This window comes from Lagopus muta, chromosome 5 (genome assembly GCF_023343835.1).
Source record: "Lagopus muta isolate bLagMut1 chromosome 5, bLagMut1 primary, whole genome shotgun sequence".
NCBI lineage: Eukaryota > Metazoa > Chordata > Aves > Galliformes > Phasianidae > Lagopus > Lagopus muta.
Genome location: NC_064437.1, coordinates 48640311 through 48657535, shown reverse-complemented (window position 1 = coordinate 48657535; position 17225 = coordinate 48640311). Strand labels below are relative to the sequence as shown.

The 17225-nt window shown below is 43.1% G+C and overlaps 1 protein-coding gene across 11 annotated transcripts in view; it reads left to right on the top strand.

The window, feature by feature from the left end:
* ARHGAP22 (Rho GTPase activating protein 22) overlaps nucleotides 1-17225 on the top strand; it is a 153740-nt gene that overhangs the window by 112491 nt on the left and 24024 nt on the right. For all 11 annotated transcript variants that reach the window (XM_048946114.1, XM_048946109.1, XM_048946110.1 and 8 more), the window contains one exon: nucleotides 14833-15040. In XM_048946114.1, coding sequence (XP_048802071.1) covers nucleotides 14833-15040 — 208 coding nt within the window. The remainder of the gene's footprint in view (nucleotides 1-14832; nucleotides 15041-17225) is intronic.

Below are 17225 nucleotides of genomic sequence, written 5' to 3'. Positions count from 1 at the left end.
GTTCCAGCCCCTTTCTTTCTCGATTACTTTATCCTAATTCCTCCTTCTTGTTATCCTAAGCTTTCATCAGTTCCTTGTGATGGAAGAGGAGTAAAACAGTTGGAGGGAATGTGCTTCCCTTAGGCAAACGAGGAGGGCTTTACCTGTGAAAGCATAATCATTCTGAAGGAACTCCATGGCCTTTTTTTCATATGAGAAGAAACATTTCTGAGGGATGGTAACTTTTTAACCAATGGACTGTGCAGAAGTGTCCACTGGGAAAGCTGCTCTGCTATCATTAATTCCAATTTCTCTATATAGACAAAGCTTGACATGTGGATTCTTTCTTTTGCCAGCAGAACAGTGCAGTGGAAGATTGTGCTGGCAGTCAGAACCTTATGCAGACCATTTTTTATATTTGAGGAGAGCTGAGAACCAGAGGAGGATTTTCCAAGGTTTAATTTAATACCCATCTCAGTGTCATTATTAGTTGTGTAAGGATAGTCCTACGTAGGCCTAATGAGATATCCTATTTTTACATAAGTAAATGTCTTTGTGATAAAATCTGCGTGAAAGAAAAGTTACTGTTTTGAAGGATCTGATGTTGTTATTAGATGCACATCCACAAGGATACCAGATTCTTTAGGAACTTTGGTATTATGCTAAGTCTTGTGAGTTTGGGGTTTAATTTTTCTACCTGTTAGATGGGGATTTTCCAATAACACCATCACGACCACAGAATTGTATCTGTGGATTTAAGATGCTAAGATATCACAGAAGAGTAAAGAGGTGACTTCTGCTCTTCTATCTGCCCAGTATGAAGACTGAGAACAAGTTTCTGCTCCATGTCTGGTTAGAGGGCTCCCCTAGAGTGGCAGATTAGAGGATTCCTGCCTGAGCCTCAAAGAGCCCTCTCATTTGGTTGCAGGGTGGGCTTCTCTTGCTTAGGCTCCCACAGGTGTGTGGGGAGTGGCACTGGGTGTTTGTTGTGCCTATGTGCTGTTATCTCTGCATGGAGACAGCTGGCGCCAGGTTCAGCTTATCAGTGTTTGCTCTTCAGTGTTGTCTCATAGTAGGAGGTGGGCCCAACCAAGGGGGGAGAGAGAGAAAAATGATAGGGGTTATGAGTTCAGTTATCTGCCTAGGACTAGGAGATGCATGAATAATCTGAGGTGATTCTGGCTAGCTTTACCCCAGGCAGATGTATTACAGGAAGTTACACTTGTGGATATAGATGTTCAGATGCAGAGCTGAAGTTGGGAGCAGGTGTCTTGCTGTCTGTCTGAGCTGCTCGCAACAGAAAAAAATTTAAGGTTCTAAGATCTTTCTCTGAGATCTGATTAAGTTACTTTTTTTTTTACTTTTTTTTTTTTCTTTCTTCTGATCATCAGATGTATCTGGGGCTTTTATTGCTTCTTTATGCCCAGTGTATTCCATCACCACAACACAACCTTGAGGTAGAACAAGGCTGTTGTCCTTTTTTGTCAAGAAGGAATTTGAAGTACTGAGCAATCAAATAAGTTGCCTGAGGTAACACTGAGTATCTGTAAAAGAGCCACTCTGGAGGCATCACTCAACAAGGTAGATAGTAGAGTCACAACCCCCTGGGACTCAGGGGAGCAGTTGATTTAACTGTTCAGATGTTCTTGAAAGAGTCCTATGGGATAGAATCCTGGAGAGAACAGGGGTCTAGGAGAGCTATTTTCAAGGATTTTCTCCTCCAAGCTCAAGAACAGTCCACACTGATGTGCAGGAAATCAAGCAAAGGTGGAAGGAGGCCTACGTGGATTAAAAAGAAGCTCTTGACAATGCTCAATCTTAAAAAGGAAGTACAGGAAGAGTGGGAAAAGGGACAGGTGAACTAAGGAAAATACAGAAAAGCTGTCTAAGCATGCAGGAATGGACTTAAGGAAGATAAAGTCTACATGGATTTGAATCTGATGAGGGATGTGATTGTCAACAAGAAATGCTTCTTCAGTTATATCAGCAGTAGAATGAAGACCAGGGAAAATGTAGGCCCACTACTGAAAGAGATGGGAGATTTGGTGACAAAGGATGAAAAAGGTGCTAAGGTATTCAGTGTCTTCTTCACCTCATGTTTTACTGCTGAGGTTTGCCTTCAGCAGTCCCCAGTCCCTGAGGCCAGTGGGACAGTCTTGAACAAGGAATTTCTCTCCTCAGTAGCAAGTAATCAAGTTAGGGAATTCTTAAAGCAAATGGGTGTATACAAGTCACTGGGACCTAATGAGGTGCATCCACAAGTGCTCTGGGAGCTGGTTCATCTTACAAAGGATATGCAGTTGTTGGAGGTTGCACTCCTGTCTTCAGTAAGGGCAAGGAGGAACTGGGAACTACAGGCTGGTCACCCTTACTTCTGCTGCTGAGAAGATAATGGAGCAAATAAACCTAGAAACTGTTTCCAAACATTTTAAGATCAAAAAAGTAAGTGAGAATAGCCAGGATGGATTTATGAAGGGGTAGTTGTGCTTGACCAACCTGGTTACATTCTGTGATGAAATGTCTGGCTGGGTGGATACGGGAAAAGCAGCGTATATTGTTTATCTTGACTTCAGCAAGGATTTTAACACTTGTCTTCTGTAACATCCTCATTTAAGGATAATACAGTAGATACATGGACAGTGAAGTGTACTGGAAACTGGCTGAACTGCAGTGTATGAAGGAATGTGATCAGCAGCCCCAAGTCCAGCCTGCAGGCAAGTAAGTTGTTAGTGGTTGTGCACCCCACAGTCTGATGCTGGGACCAGTACTGTTTAACATCTTCAATAATGACCTGGATGATGGGACAGAGTGCACCCTCAGCAACCTTACTTATTGTTTCTGGGAGGAGGAATTTATGCATCAGATGGTTTTGCCATCATTCAGAGGTACCTCAAGACGATGGAGAAAGAAGTGAACAGAAACATTGTGAAGTTCAACAGTCCTGCACCTAAGGAGGAATAACTGCAGGCACCAGCACATTCTGTTTGACTGGCTGGAAAGCAACTTTTCAGAAAAGCACCTGGGATGGTGATGGATGACAAGTTGAACATGAGCCAGCAATGCACCCTTGTGGCAGTGAATGCCAGCAGGATCTTGTTCTGCATTAGGAATTGTGTTGCCAGCAGGCTGAGAGAAGCAATCCTTCCCTGCAAATCATGGGGGAAATTTTAATACAAGTTCTGCTCAGGAAAAATCTCGTATTCCAGTGGTTGCATAACTGATAAGATGTAAAATATGTCCAAATTAAGACCTTCCCTTTCTCTATCTCTCTCAAAAAACAAACAAAAAAACACAACTGAAAAACCAAAACCTTTGAAAAGAATATTGGAGAAGATTCCTCTTACAAAGAAGATTACCTCTGACAAGAGTATGGAGGATTTGAAGAGAGCACAGTCAGAAGGTTTAAAACAAGCAAAAAAGTTTTTCATTCAGTGCAGAATTAATTACAAAACTCACTGTCACAAAATACAGAAACAAAAGTAAAAAATGGGTTCAAAATAGAATTATACAACTCCATAGAAGGTAAGTCTGCCTGAGCTATCAAACTGATATCAAAAAGGTCTGAATGTAGTTGTTAACTTCATATATATCTTGTATAGCTAAGAATCAAAAAGTATCAGTTTTACTTTTGATAAAATATGGTGGTTCTTGTGCCTTCTTTCTCTTCAATAGCAGACTGTTGTCCTCCTCGGCTAACAAGTGCCATGGAGAGCTCGAAGTGGCTGTGCAGTTGTTGTGGTGGCTGCTGTCTGTAGCATCTAGTCTGACCAGTACCTCCTGCTGTGCTGCCAGTTGCTCAGTGAGGTTGCTCCTGTGTAAGCTTTAGGTTCGTGCTTCATGTCTGAAAGCTGACAGGCTTAAAACACCAATGATTCTCACTGTGCATCCTCCAGTGTATGATTAATGGGACAAACATGTTCCTGTGGTGTTTCTCAGCTTGAAGGCAAGTATTTTAATTTCTCTGTGTTATTCCTTTGATGAATGTTATGGGAATCTTTGATTACTGAAGGGGAAGGGTACTCTGCTCCTTAAAAGTTTCAATTTTAACCATTTAAGAGCTGAGAACAAAGAATGCACCCTCTGTTTCTTTTCCCATTTCCTTGCCAGTTGCTCCTCTTTTCTTCTCCAACATCAGGTAATCATCCTTACAATTTCCCCTTGCTAACTTCTGAGTTGCAGCTCAAGGAAGTGAACATTAAGCCCTTGACCTCTGCCAGAACTGTTCCTGAAAAGTTGGCAGATTTACTGTAATGTTTTATCTATTTTATGAATTGGAACTAAATGCTATCTCCTCCCCAAGTATAGATGATCGAGTTCAGATGTGACTAGAGCTTAGACCATGACCTTATACTTGAGTGGTGAAGGTGTACGTTATGTTTGATATTAACTGAGAATTTTAGTTGGATAGTGGAAGCTAAAGGTAAACGTGTGGAAATTAATAGTTTTCATCATTGGTTGAGTTGGAAGAAGCAACAATATGATGCCATTTACCTCCCAGTAGGTTTTACAATTGTAGGTTACAGGCTAACAAAGGCATTCGTGGGGAAGTTTTATTTGAATAACCTGCCCATGCATTTAGTGTTGATCCTGTCTGCTTCTCAGTGACCAATTGGTCTTAGGAAATCAGTCTCTCAGGTTTGGAATACGGAAAGACTTGAGGGCATAACTTGCTAATTTTTCTGAATGGATAAAAGGGTCTGTTATTACAAATTTCAGAGGTGAGTCTAGATCACTGGCCCTGCCATGTTCCAGAATGGTCAGAAGTCTGGGCGATTCATTTCATTCTTCACCAGAGACCAGTGAAAGGTTGCAGCTTCCATGATTCTTGTATTTGGCCCCACAGCTGGAGTTCTAGTCCTTTTGTGGTGGCAGTAATTAAACTGTCACAAGTATTTTGTACTTACCAGCATTCAGAATTTCTGTAAAACTTCTGTAAAGTGGGGAGATCAACATGCAGCAGCACATTTGGAAGGGAAGTTCTACCAGTCAGATGCATTCTACAGACAGCTTCATACAGGTCTATGGAAGCAATCTGTTAAAAGTAGGCAGGTGTGTGCAGGAGTCAGTAAATAAAAAGCTCTGTAAATGATGTTCTTAGGCTGTGGGAGATAGAAATTTCTTGGGGCACATTTTCGGAGATCACTGCTTGCTAAAAGGCACGTTTTGTTGCCCTTGATGTTTTGTTCTCCAAGTCCTTCTTGCCTTTGTTTAGAGAGAGATAGACCAATAAATAAGAGGGGTTTGGCTGTGGATTGAGAATGTTGTGGTTGAGTGATGTTTAGGTCTGTTTATCATCTTTTCTCTGTGAGCAAACAGTTACAATCTCAGTTTAGAGCATAAACTGGGCAGAGTCCACTGCAGGGGTAATTTACAGCGCTGCTCAGTGAGTTCCTTTCCTGACATATTTTAAAGGGATGGAAGAACACCATGCACAGGTTAGGCCGAGTTTGTTGTGAGATGAGGATGAGCACTGCTGTTTGCTCACCTTTCAACCCAGGGTTGTTGACTGGCTTATCAGTCAGTAAGCAGAAGCCTATTTATTCTTTAGAGATTCCATTTTATCAGTCAAGGTTGAGACCCCAGCCCAGAGCAGGGGAGTCATTTTGTTCATGGACAGACCTTCTCAAAGAGTTCGGACAGGGAAAAAACTAGAACAAAAATTTACTGTACAAGGGATGTACTATTGGAGGCTTTTCTGCTGGCTTCAGTCCTCTGACTGATCACCTGTAAGTGATTCACTGCCAGCTTTCAGTTTGTACAGGGAGGTGCTCAGTGCCCATCTTTGCTTGGGCTAAGGAATGAATTTGTATAAGGCTCTACTAACCTGAAAATTAAGGAACTTCAGCTCTAACTTGGATAATTCATCCTTTTTGTATAAATGGGCAAAATAATTTCCTACATCTGAATTCCCTCAGACAGATTCACTTGAGTATATCTGTATACTAGCTAACACTATGTGTAAGCTAATGTTTAAAAATAAGCCATGCCCTATAGGCACTTGCTAGAGCTGTACAAGCCAGCAAGTTTGTTCACAATCAGAAATGGGGAGGAATTTTTTCTGAGTTCATGCAGGTTCACCGTTGCTGTCTGTTGCAACCATATTCAAGACTGAATTTGAGCCGAGTTAGATGCCAACCCTGAGATATGCCTGGATTTTCAGAGGTTGTCTGAGCTGTAGTGAACTTCCCAGCCAGTCTGATGGCTTGTAGTGACATGCAGAGCCAGGATCATAGAATAGCCAGTGATTCACTACCCTTACTGTAAAAAAACATTTTCCTTATATCCAGACTAAATCTCCCTTCCATTTGAAACCATTTCCCCTTGTCCTATCATGACAGGCCCTGCTAGAGAGTCTGTCCCCTTCTTTCTTACAGCCTCCTTTTAGATATTTCTGAAAAGCTGGTCTCCCTGGAGCCTTCTCTTCTCCAGTCTGAACAGCCCCAGCTCTCTCAGCCTGTCCTCTTAAGAGTGGTGTTCCAACCCTTGGGTCATTTCTGTGGCCCTTCTCTGGATGCACTCCAACAGGTCTGTTTCTATCCTTTGCTGAGGACTCCACATCTGGATGCAGTACTCCAGGTGAGGTTCACCAGCACAGAGCAGAGGAGCAGGATCACCTCCCTAGCCCTGCTGTCCACACTTCTTTTGGTGCAGCTCGGCATTTGGTTGGCTTTCTGGGCCGTGGGGACACAATTGCTGGCTTATCTCTGGTTTTGCCATCTACCAGTTTTCCCAGGTCCTTTTCTGGACTATCCTTTTCAGCCCCCTCTATGAGATCCTCAGGTGGCACTTACAGTTTTGATGGCAAGTTGATAATTGCTGTTGTTGCAGTGTTGGGTATAATTCTGCAGCTCCAGCAATCCAGTGAGTATGTGAGAATTTTGGGTTTCATTTTTAGGAAGCATAACAAAGAAAGCAGATCCAAGTGCAACATTAAAGTTCAAAACCTGGAAAACAAAGTATAAATACATATATATTTATCTGTGTATATGTTATATATATACACACATATTTTTTATTCTGGTCTTATTGTATTTTGTAGTTTAAGTCATGATTTTTGACAGAAGGCTTTGAAAGGGATTGAGAATTTCTTCATATAATGCAAGAAGATGATAATTGTGGAATGGACACAGCACAGTCAACTTCTTCTCACAGGACATCTCTAGCTGCAGTGACCATCCACAGGGAACAATAATGAAGCAGCTGCTGTTTCTTGCTTCAGTTATGATGCTTACATGAGCAAGCGTGTATACATCTTGCCTTTTTCTCTCACCAGGGCAGTATTTGCCCTTTCTTTGGAGAACAGTTTACATTGTTTTTGCCATCTCTCACACAACTTAGGGTACTCCTACAAGACATGCTAATGTCTAACCGTGCTTTGAGTCATACTGGCTGCAGGGAACCTGTGAATTTCATATGTTGACTGTACTTTGGTTACAGTGGTATCCATGTTAAACTTACTTTCTATTTCATTGGATGTCTCCTTGTTCTTGTAATTTGAGAGGTGGAAAACAGAAATGGAGAAGGGAACGGAAAAATGAAGGTCTGCATTTGCTGTCTCCTGAGCTCTCATTCCAAATGTTGAGTTCCCGGCTCTGTAATGTTATTAGCAGATGTGACATGTTTTGAGGCATCATTCCAGGGAATATTGCCAGAAATCCTGATGGTGTCTCAGCCATTCGAAAGATTTTCCATAACCTGCAGCCTCAGTGTTCTCCACAAGGGAAGAGAGAACAATAAAAGGGTGAAGAGTACCCAATATCTCATTTCTACCTTTTGTTCAAGGATTTCCATCACTTACCAAATGTCCTTTACTGGACTTTAAGAATTGTCTGGTGCTTTGTCTGGAGCTCTATTATCTGTCTTTGAAATGCATTTCTGTTTAAGGTAAACCTTGAATTGAAGGATTGCCATACTATTATGCTATTCAAGAGCTGGAGCTTTTGATCCTGGTGTTGTCTTTACATAAAGTGAGAGCTTTTGATCAAATCAGAGGATATAGAGACAGAGTCTGATATCAAGTTTCCTGAGCTGTGGGACGATACTGTCTCAGTGACTGAAATCTCAGCATTCAACCACTGGGTCACTGCCTTCTCTAACATGTATTTAAGCTGAGCCACAGTGTAGTTAAGCACGTGGTGAGCCAGGAAGTTAAAATGAGTTGTGATCTCTAGAGTGGCCACAGATGTGATATTTTAATTATTGAAGCAGATGAGCATCTGCAAACAAGGATTTTAATTTTTTAATGTTTTTTATGCTGGAGGGAGATGCATAAATTTCTCCAGACGATTGGTGCAAAGGTTCTGAGGAATGACTGCTGCCTATCTGCAGTCATCCGTGTGCATTTTGTAGAGGGGATGAAGGGCCGACCTCAGTGTAATTGTATGGATCACGGTGCGGCAGGCATTGCTCTTGACTACTGGCCACTTACCCTGAGTGCTGGAGCTGAGCGTGTAAATGTTTCCCTGCAGGTAAGTCCTGGGTGCTGGCTGACATGTAAAGAGCTTTTAGTTTCTTCCCCTGCTGGCTATCCTATCCAGCCATGCTATTTGTTGTCAACAGGCAGATTCTCTATAAAGGGCTTAAAGCAGGGGCTGTATGCACACAGAAACAAACAAAAAAGCACCCCACAAAAAACTGCACCAGGTCAAAGTCTGTGGCTTGTCCTATGGTATGTCAAACTTTCCAGCGAGTTCAAGAGCTAGGGGATATTGCCAGAGTGTGCTGAAGTGGGGATAAGTGCTAAACATTAAGTTTGTCCTTCTGGTACTTTGGGAGCAGCTCAAAAGCCAGAGCAGGGCACTCCGTAGCACAGCTAACGCCGCCTGTATCAGGAAGGGATCCAGAGCGTGGCATGCAGACGGCGACTGTTGCTCAGCTTTTTTCAGCTATCTAGAATAGATCTGACAAGCAATTAGACCATGAATATATTACAGAGCCGATGGGGGATGCCTTTGTTAAAACTTGTGACCCATACTTAGCTGCTGTTTACATTGGCGGCAGCTTCGAGGGTGGGCAAGACCCTACCTGCCTGTCTTTCTGCTCGCTCCTTCCCCTTGCCGAGCGAGCTGGGGAGCTCTGCATCTCATTGGATATTTCAAATGCTTTCTGCACAAGTCATAATTAATGCAGAGTTGTGGAGCTAAGACCAGATGTGCTGCTGCGATTATCTCCCAGGGCAGATCGGCTGCTCTCCACTCTGGAGCGCTGGGTGAATGGAAAGCTGCCAGTGCTGGGGCTCAGAATGTGTCTGATGCCTGAAGTCAGGACTTTCTTTCTCTGCCGCTCCTGCTGTCTGACACTGCCTGGTTTCTGCTTGAAGCTCAGCGCCTGTCATGTAGCAGAGTGCTGCACAAGAACAAGAGGTATGAGATGATTTTGTAGAGTTTAGATTTGTTATGGTTTTCTTTTCCTGGATGTAAAGCAGATATTTGAGCTTAGACTCAGACAGAGGCTGAATGTCTCAGTAAAGCAGCTGTCCTTACAAAGAGGAAGGAGTGGGAAGGACCCAAGCTGTGGCCAAAAATACTACTGGATGCCAAGCTAGTATTTGATTTCACGGGGAAATAGTTGTGCTTATTTTTACATGGAATGGTTAAATGGATATACATGGATGAGAGTGACTGTGTCCCAGTACACGGAGGCTGATCTTTGTGGGGAATGAGGTTAGAAGATGCTGAGTTCAGCCACAGACTCGTTTGTGTGACCTTGGGCAAGTTATTTAGTCACATTTATGTTGCTTCCTGATTATCTGTTGTTTCCTTTTCTTTCCTCTGCTTTTGCATGCTCTGTCTGCCTGGACGGTTAGTAGTTAGGAGCTATCTTTTGGGGGCTGCTCCCAGTGCCTGGCGTGGAGCTCTGCTTTCAGTCGTGCTGCAGTAATTCATGCCGCATGCGCTTGGGTGGGCCAGGGGAGGGCAGGAAGAGCTACAGGTTTGTGTGTGCTTTTTGTTGGGAAAGCCTATGCACTTCTGAATGTCCGCCCATGGTTTTTTCGCAGTGTTTTCATGTGTGAGAGGGGACAGATAAATGGCAGCCTAAGCATGAGTGTGGGAAGGTAAAAGCAGAAGCTTACCTGTGCAGGTGAGCACGTACACAATCTTTATATCCACAAACTGCTGTCTGTGAGGCACCACATGCGTGCGCGGGTGTGCAGGCTATATAGCAGCATCCAGGTGTGTGCCTAATTATCTTCCTGTACATCTTTTAGCATGTGTGTACTAACCTGTGCCTACAGCTGATGTAGGTGTGTCTGGACTTTTCCCTCTTTAAGCACGTATAGAGTCCTCAGTCCTCTCTGCAAAGAAAATCCATTCGAGCACTGACTTTATTATCACTTTCTTTAGTTTGTTTTGGTTGAAATCAGAGCTCTGATGAGAAAAAAATGAAGCAGGGAGCATATATTTTCCTGCCCACAGCATGTCCAGACAGCGTAGCTGAATGTATAGGCTTTGTATGCCTGGAGCTGGTGGGTGAGCTATTCAGGCCAGGACAGAAAGACTGTCTGTGTCTTAGCACATCGTTCCTGGATTGCTTTTTCCACAAAGAGCCACCTAAATCTCTGAAGAACAGAGGCAGCTTGTTGGAGTAGAGGAAAGAAATTCTTTAGCCCATTTTTTCTTTAGTATCTCTTGAATCTTTCTGAAATTCAGGATGTGGTCCCAACCATGCTGCTTTGCTTTTTTTTTTTTTTTTCTTTTTTTTTTTTCTTTTTCCTGCTTTCAAACCAAACAAAAGGGCCTAGCTATAGATAAGGATACAACAAGGAAGGTTAACCCTTGGGTTGCCAGTAGCTTTTGGCTTTATTTCTAGCCTATCCCTGTCTGGGAGTGTGACCGGATGGCACTGGCTCCCTTTCTTCTGAATGAAGAGAGACTTTAATGTCTTCCAGCAGGCTCATCAGATGGAGTGAAGAACTGCCAAGTTCCATCTGAGCTGTAGCCCCAGTTATTAAAACCAGGCCTGTGCCTTGAGGAGCCAGCAGATGAGGCTGTGTGCAATTGGTTCCACATTAGTTTTTCCTTGCAAAGCAGGGCAGCCCCTGTCCAGACCAGCAATGCTCTTATCTGCTTCTTTCAGGCGTATTTAACTAAGTTTTACAAACCTTTCTGAGACCTAGCTGAAGTGAGATGATTTATAGAGTTAACAGGACACCACCTCCTCAGTCTGCCCTTTTTAGCCCTAGGAGACCGAAGTAAGTGAATGTAACACGTGCCATGCTAGTACGGTTGTGAGAACCCTAATGATAATTTTCCCAAGGGGAGATTTGTTAAGGCCCCCCAGCAGATGCCTGGAAGAAAAATTTCTGCAAGCCCCTGACTGTCAGCAGCTCCAACTTGCTTTTGGAAGTCCCATTCCAGCCGCAATCCAAAGAAAGCTGGCTCCTTCTCTGAACCCTAACCATAATTTGCACTTCTAAGCCATGGACAAGCTCTGCAGCCATGGCAAAGATGAGTGATTTATTCCAAGCCTGGCATCCCTGTTTGCTTTTGGCTGCCTCTTTTCAGCCCTATTCTAACTGCAGTTCTATGCTTTCTCTCTCTCTCAACCCTAACCATAATAGTCTTCCTACCAAGAGATATTGCCTGGGAGCAATCTTTCTCTGCACAGTGACTCAGGGGTCCTTGTCTGTGGTGTGGTAAAATAAATAAGTAAATAAATATAAGTAGCATCAGGACAGCAAGAAAGTGCAGGGCTGCAGTGTTAACAGGGGCTGCAAAAGAGAAGTTGGAATTACCAACAAACTTGACTTGGGAGAAATACTTCATCTGGGCAATGCCTGGGGGACTTTTTCTAGCACTTCCCTGAAAAAGTATGGGATGAGAAAAAGAGAAAATATAGGTTTGCAATCGGAGTTGGACTGAAATGAGCTTACCAAACCAAGGTGGGAGGCAACCAGAAGAGCTGGGCTGGGAGAAGTCTTTCATCCTGGCAGTGGCTTGAGGGTCTTTTCTCAGCACCTCAGCAACAACTGACCGAACTATGAGGGCATGTCACTGACTGCAGGCCAGACAAAACTAGGAGAAAGCAGGAAAAGCTTCATGCTGCAAGTGGAGATCACACATGCAGTAGTTCTATGCATATGCTTGCATATGAGTGTCTGACATGGCCTCTGTCCTTGCTCTGGATCAGTCTAGAACACCGGAACATGGGGTTTTTGGAAAACTGCTGACTGTACTCTATATCTGGGGAGTGCAGAGCATTTGCCTATTTCCCAGTCTTTCTCTAGACACACTCTTTAGAAAGAAGCAAGGCGGTCAGTCAGCTAGGAGGAGGAGATTTGGAAAAGCAAGGCTGCTGTTCTTCAATTGCCGTGCCATCTACATAGCCTGAGCTCCCTGCGGCTGTGTGTCCTGCATCTAAAAGAGTGAATTTCATGTATCATTTTGAGAAAATAGATGGGTTTGGTGGGAAGAAGCCTGGCTCAGAGATTGATGATAGGATATGGAGTTATTTTTTTGGTGATTTTTTTTTTTTTTTTTTTTTTTTTGGTAGATATGCAAGTTGGGGCCTGGACTGAACTTGCTGTAACTAAAGCTGAAGGACCTTTTGACTGAAGGCAGCCTGTAGCCCAGGATCAAATACACAGTTCAGGGGAAGGGGGAAAAATGTTCACCAGCAGAATAGCACAAAGGAGGTTAGAGAGGTTGTGTGCTCCTGCTCAGATTTCATAGAGGAGGGCTCTGCACTGTACCTTGCAGCTCCTTTTGCCTGGATTATTCTGTGTGCAGTGATACACGTTGTTGAGAATGACAGAGGCCAAGATGAGCAAGCCTTGGAGACTTTACTTTCTCAGCCATGATTTGGATATTACTGGATCCAGATATTACAGGATAAACTAGGTTGAGAATGTTGTTCTTCCTTGGGTACTCAGCATCTGTAAGAGTTCTGGAAACCCTTTGATAGTGGTGAGCACCAAGTACACAAGCAGTTCTGCTGTGCTGCTTTGCTGCTTGGCTTTACACTGTTATGGCAACATGATGAGATTACAAAGCAACCTGTGCAAAATGAGGAAGAGATTCCTTCTAGAATATAATTTCAGGGATAGCTCTGTGAAAACTCATGAACAAATTAGAAATAACAACCAGTAAAACCTTTACTTTGAAAGAGAAACAATATTTACAGTGACAAACATAAGTCGCACCCATGCTTCAGGGCATGCTCTCCTGCTAGGATAAGGAGGGAATTTCCTTCAAGATTCTTCATGGCCCTCCATCTCTGATTATGCAGTGCAGTTGTGCAGGCTGGAGTGTAAGAAAAGTTTCTGTATTCTGACGTGTAACAGTTTCTCGGGGAATGGAAAATGGGCTTCAGGATCCTTTTTGTACGTTTCATTCAGGGAGTTAACACTGATGTCTAGATTTTTTCTGTCACTGTGCTAGATTTTATTTCACCAAGGATTCAGCAGGGTTGGACTGAATTCAGAATGAAGGTACAATTTGATATCAGATGTCCCTTGGAGGATAGCGAATGGTGGCAAGGAAACTTCTGCTGTGAGTTATCAGCCTGCCACGAGTATAGCACTAAAATAAAAATGGGAAATAAGTTCTTTAGTAGGAAGGGAAGGAGAGCCCTAAAAATGACCAAAATGACCAAAAGAAATGTGATATATTCACATGCATTCATCACTAAACACTACTTGGCTGCTGTTTGTGGACAGAGTAACTTTGGTGTTGGATTCTGATGGTTTTTTTTTCAGATATGTATGACTGAGTGCTAAGTGCATGATCTAAAGCTCCTTGTTGATATCAGTGTAAATTTACCGGTTGCTTTGAGCAATGTTTGAGTAGAATTTCCTGTCTGAAACTGGGTAAATCTTGGAATTCTCACACTTTCTAAATACCTAATCTCCAGAATGAGATTAATTTGTTTGCTGTCTTCCTTGACTCCTCCATACCTTGTAGGGTGCTAGAAGTGGGATTTCAGAGCATGACTCACAGGCTGTCCTTTTAGATGGAGTTATTTCTTAGTGGCAGGGATTGAACTTCTGGATCTTACAGCCTGTGTTGTCAAAAAGATGTGACCCGAGTAGTGGCATTCGGCAGCTGGCATTGTCCAGGAACTCCAGTTTCATCAAAGAGTGAGCCAGTGCTTTCATACTTGCTGATACAAGTCTGCAGTAGATCTGACCTAATAACTACCTATGGCCAGCCTGCTTTTAGAGTATCTGATGCTTTTATACTTCCAAAGTGCAGGAAGTAAGACGTTTTAGTAGGAAAAGCGATGATTTCGTGCATACCTGTGTTTCATTTTTCTAATTTTCACTTGTTAATTTTAATTAAAGGAAAATAAATAGAAACCCAGAGCTTACAGTAGGTGGAGAGTGAAAGCAGTTTCACTCACATAAGCCACTTTTGATGTGGACAACTACATTCCAACATGCTGGCATCTTCTTGCAGGGGTGTGCTACCTGTTAGGCTGGGCAGCTGCAAACTACTAAGCAATAACTGTGTGAGTGGTGTGTACATGTAGAAAAGCATTGTGGCCCATGCCTCTGTTTTGGCATTCTTAAGACTGAAGATGCAATGGAAATGTAATTACTTAACTCAGGTTCAGCACAGCTATAGATAACTATAAGCATAATCTCAGCTCTACTTTCCTTGTGTATATAGAGGTATATACCATCTTAGGGCAAAGGGTAGTTTAAAGGACTCTTAAGCAGAAAAAAACCAATCACACTTGGCATGTAATTGTACTTGTTTTTTAAAACCCTTTTATTCTTCAGAGTCTGTTTAAAAACTGGACCTTAGTGCATCCAGTCCCTACAAAATAATTTCCTTCATTATTCACCCTGAGCAATAGCTCGCGAAGAGTTGCAGCTAACACCCAAATGTCTCTCTTGCTCTCTTTTGGCAGGGATCTTTGGACAGCGATTGGAGGACACTGTGCAGTACGAGAGGAAGTATGGGCAGCGGTTAGCCCCACTGCTGGTGGAACAGTGTGTGGATTTTATTCGGGAGCGAGGACTCACAGAGGAGGGACTCTTTCGGATGCCTGGGCAAGCCAACCTTGTCAAAGATTTGCAGGATTCTTTTGACTGTGGAGAGAAGCCACTCTTTGACAGGTGAGTTGACATCAGAAATTCAGATTGTTTTACTTGTGGCATGTGAAGTCTGGCAGGAGCAGCCTGACGGTGGCTATCTTAATTACACATTGTCTTCATTCAGAGAGTAGCTGGGCCTTTCTCCTGCATGGTTTTGAGTGTTGAGGCCTACATTTGGTTCAGTGCTTGAGCAGGGAGAGAAATTGAGCTGAGTATAAGCACATCTTGAAAGCCAATGCTAGGTGTGGGTATAGCCTACTCAGCAGTTGGTGGGATCTCACCATAAAAATACACAGGACAGTAGTGTCTTACTTCTTTTAGATGTTGCATTTATCTCTTGCTCCGTAGTGAATCTGCCCAGGGGAAAAATCTCAATTCTTACCCATTCATTGTCACCAGGTTTCGGAATAGTCACCAAGATTTTGCACATCTTTCCCTGGCTGTTTTATGTGTATGGAGTTGATCAGCATGTCATAGCCAAATATTTTCTGACCACAGAATTCTAGGCCAAAAGGAATTCCTTTTTGGTCGAGAATTTCAGCATCTGAGGAGAAACATTTATTTCAAAGTTGAATATATTGTAGGGACACCTGTGTTCTGTTTTGATTTTTCTGTAAAACTTAAGTCAGATGTTTCCAAAAGAAAAATGACCATTTCCCATTTTAATTCCCTCTGTAAATATGTTGATGCAATCACTCCCTGTGTGGTACAGAAAAAAGGTAGCTGCCTTTTGGTCTTAGTATCTATGCCAGTGTCAGGGACCAGTGACAGCCAGTAGTTCTGCAAGAGAAGGTGACTCAGGAGCAAGAGCATTAACAAGCACCGAGAGCCCACTCCCATCATACCTGAGCCAGGTACTCAAGGCAGATGCAGAGAGAGCACTGAAGCTCAGGCACAGTCTCATGATCAGCAGGCAAGTCTATAGTGATAGTGATGATGTCCAAGGTCAGGCTGGGAAGTAGAGCTTGATGATCCATGAAGTCCCTTCTAACCCAAAGCCACCCTATGAGACTTTGAATTTCATCCTTAAGTCAGTGTCTTGGTCCGGATAACAGGGTGCGTGGCCAGTCAGTCATGGCTGAGGGGCTGTTGGCTGCCACAGGAAGAGCTCTAAGTTCAGCCAGGGAATAGGACATCTCTCAGCCGCACTATCTCTACCTTGGCTGTGAGCCCAGTCAAATAATCAGGAGGGTGGATGCTCTCAGGCCCTTGCAGCCATATTCTGTCCATCCTCCGTAACTGCCCTTTCTTTCCCTCTCTCATGTGCACACATGCTACCCAGAATGATGGTTAGCATTGTGCTGACCTAAAGAGCCCTTTGAGAATTTTGCCTTGACTCTGGAAGAGTACTGGAACTTTAGTAGTGCTTGGATCCAAGGGCGTTGCATAGATTTGGACATTGCACAGATCTATGACACGTCCAGGAGTGGGATCAGATCGGAGATCTTCACTTGGAGACCAGGGTCCATTTCTTGCCAAAACTCCCTAGGACAGATTTCCCAGGTGGCACTGGCAGTTTCTGGTATGTCAGCATATTAACTCAGGGAATCATTTCCTTGTGGATTTGCAGCCAATCTTGACATTGCCAGTGCTGTACCAAACTACTGCTGCAGGAAGTAGTACTGCTCTCCTGCATGATAGCATTGGGTTTGCACTCATTCTGGGAAGAATATCCTTTGAGTTTATTGTGAACATTCTTCCAATTCTTCCCTCCCCTCTGCTTCCCAGGCCACCAATCCTTCTCTCTTTGATTCTTAACCACAGTCTGTATTTTCTCCCTAAATGGAAGTGTTGAGATATTTTCATGAAAAAAAAGTTGAAACCCTCAAACTGTCTCACTTCATCTTTTCTTAAAATCTTTTGTTTTTTAACTAAACGTCCTGATGCTCTGGTTCAGAGTTAGAATTGTCTAAATTCATGTGGAAGTGAAGTGAACAGAGTTGTTTTGGAAAACACTTATCTGGGAATAGGAGTATCTACACATGGAATAAATTAGGACCAACAGTCTCACTTTCATGTCTTACCTTCTTCTAATCTATTCTAACTTAATTGCTGAAAGACAAGAAAAGCCTCCTCCTATCATACTGAAAGCAGAAGGCACCTTTATTTCCATAGGCATTTGCAATAGTAAAATAGATCAGTGAGAAGTGTCACCTTTAACAGAGGCAATGAAGATCTCCATGAAGGGATGCCTGTCATTTGGGTT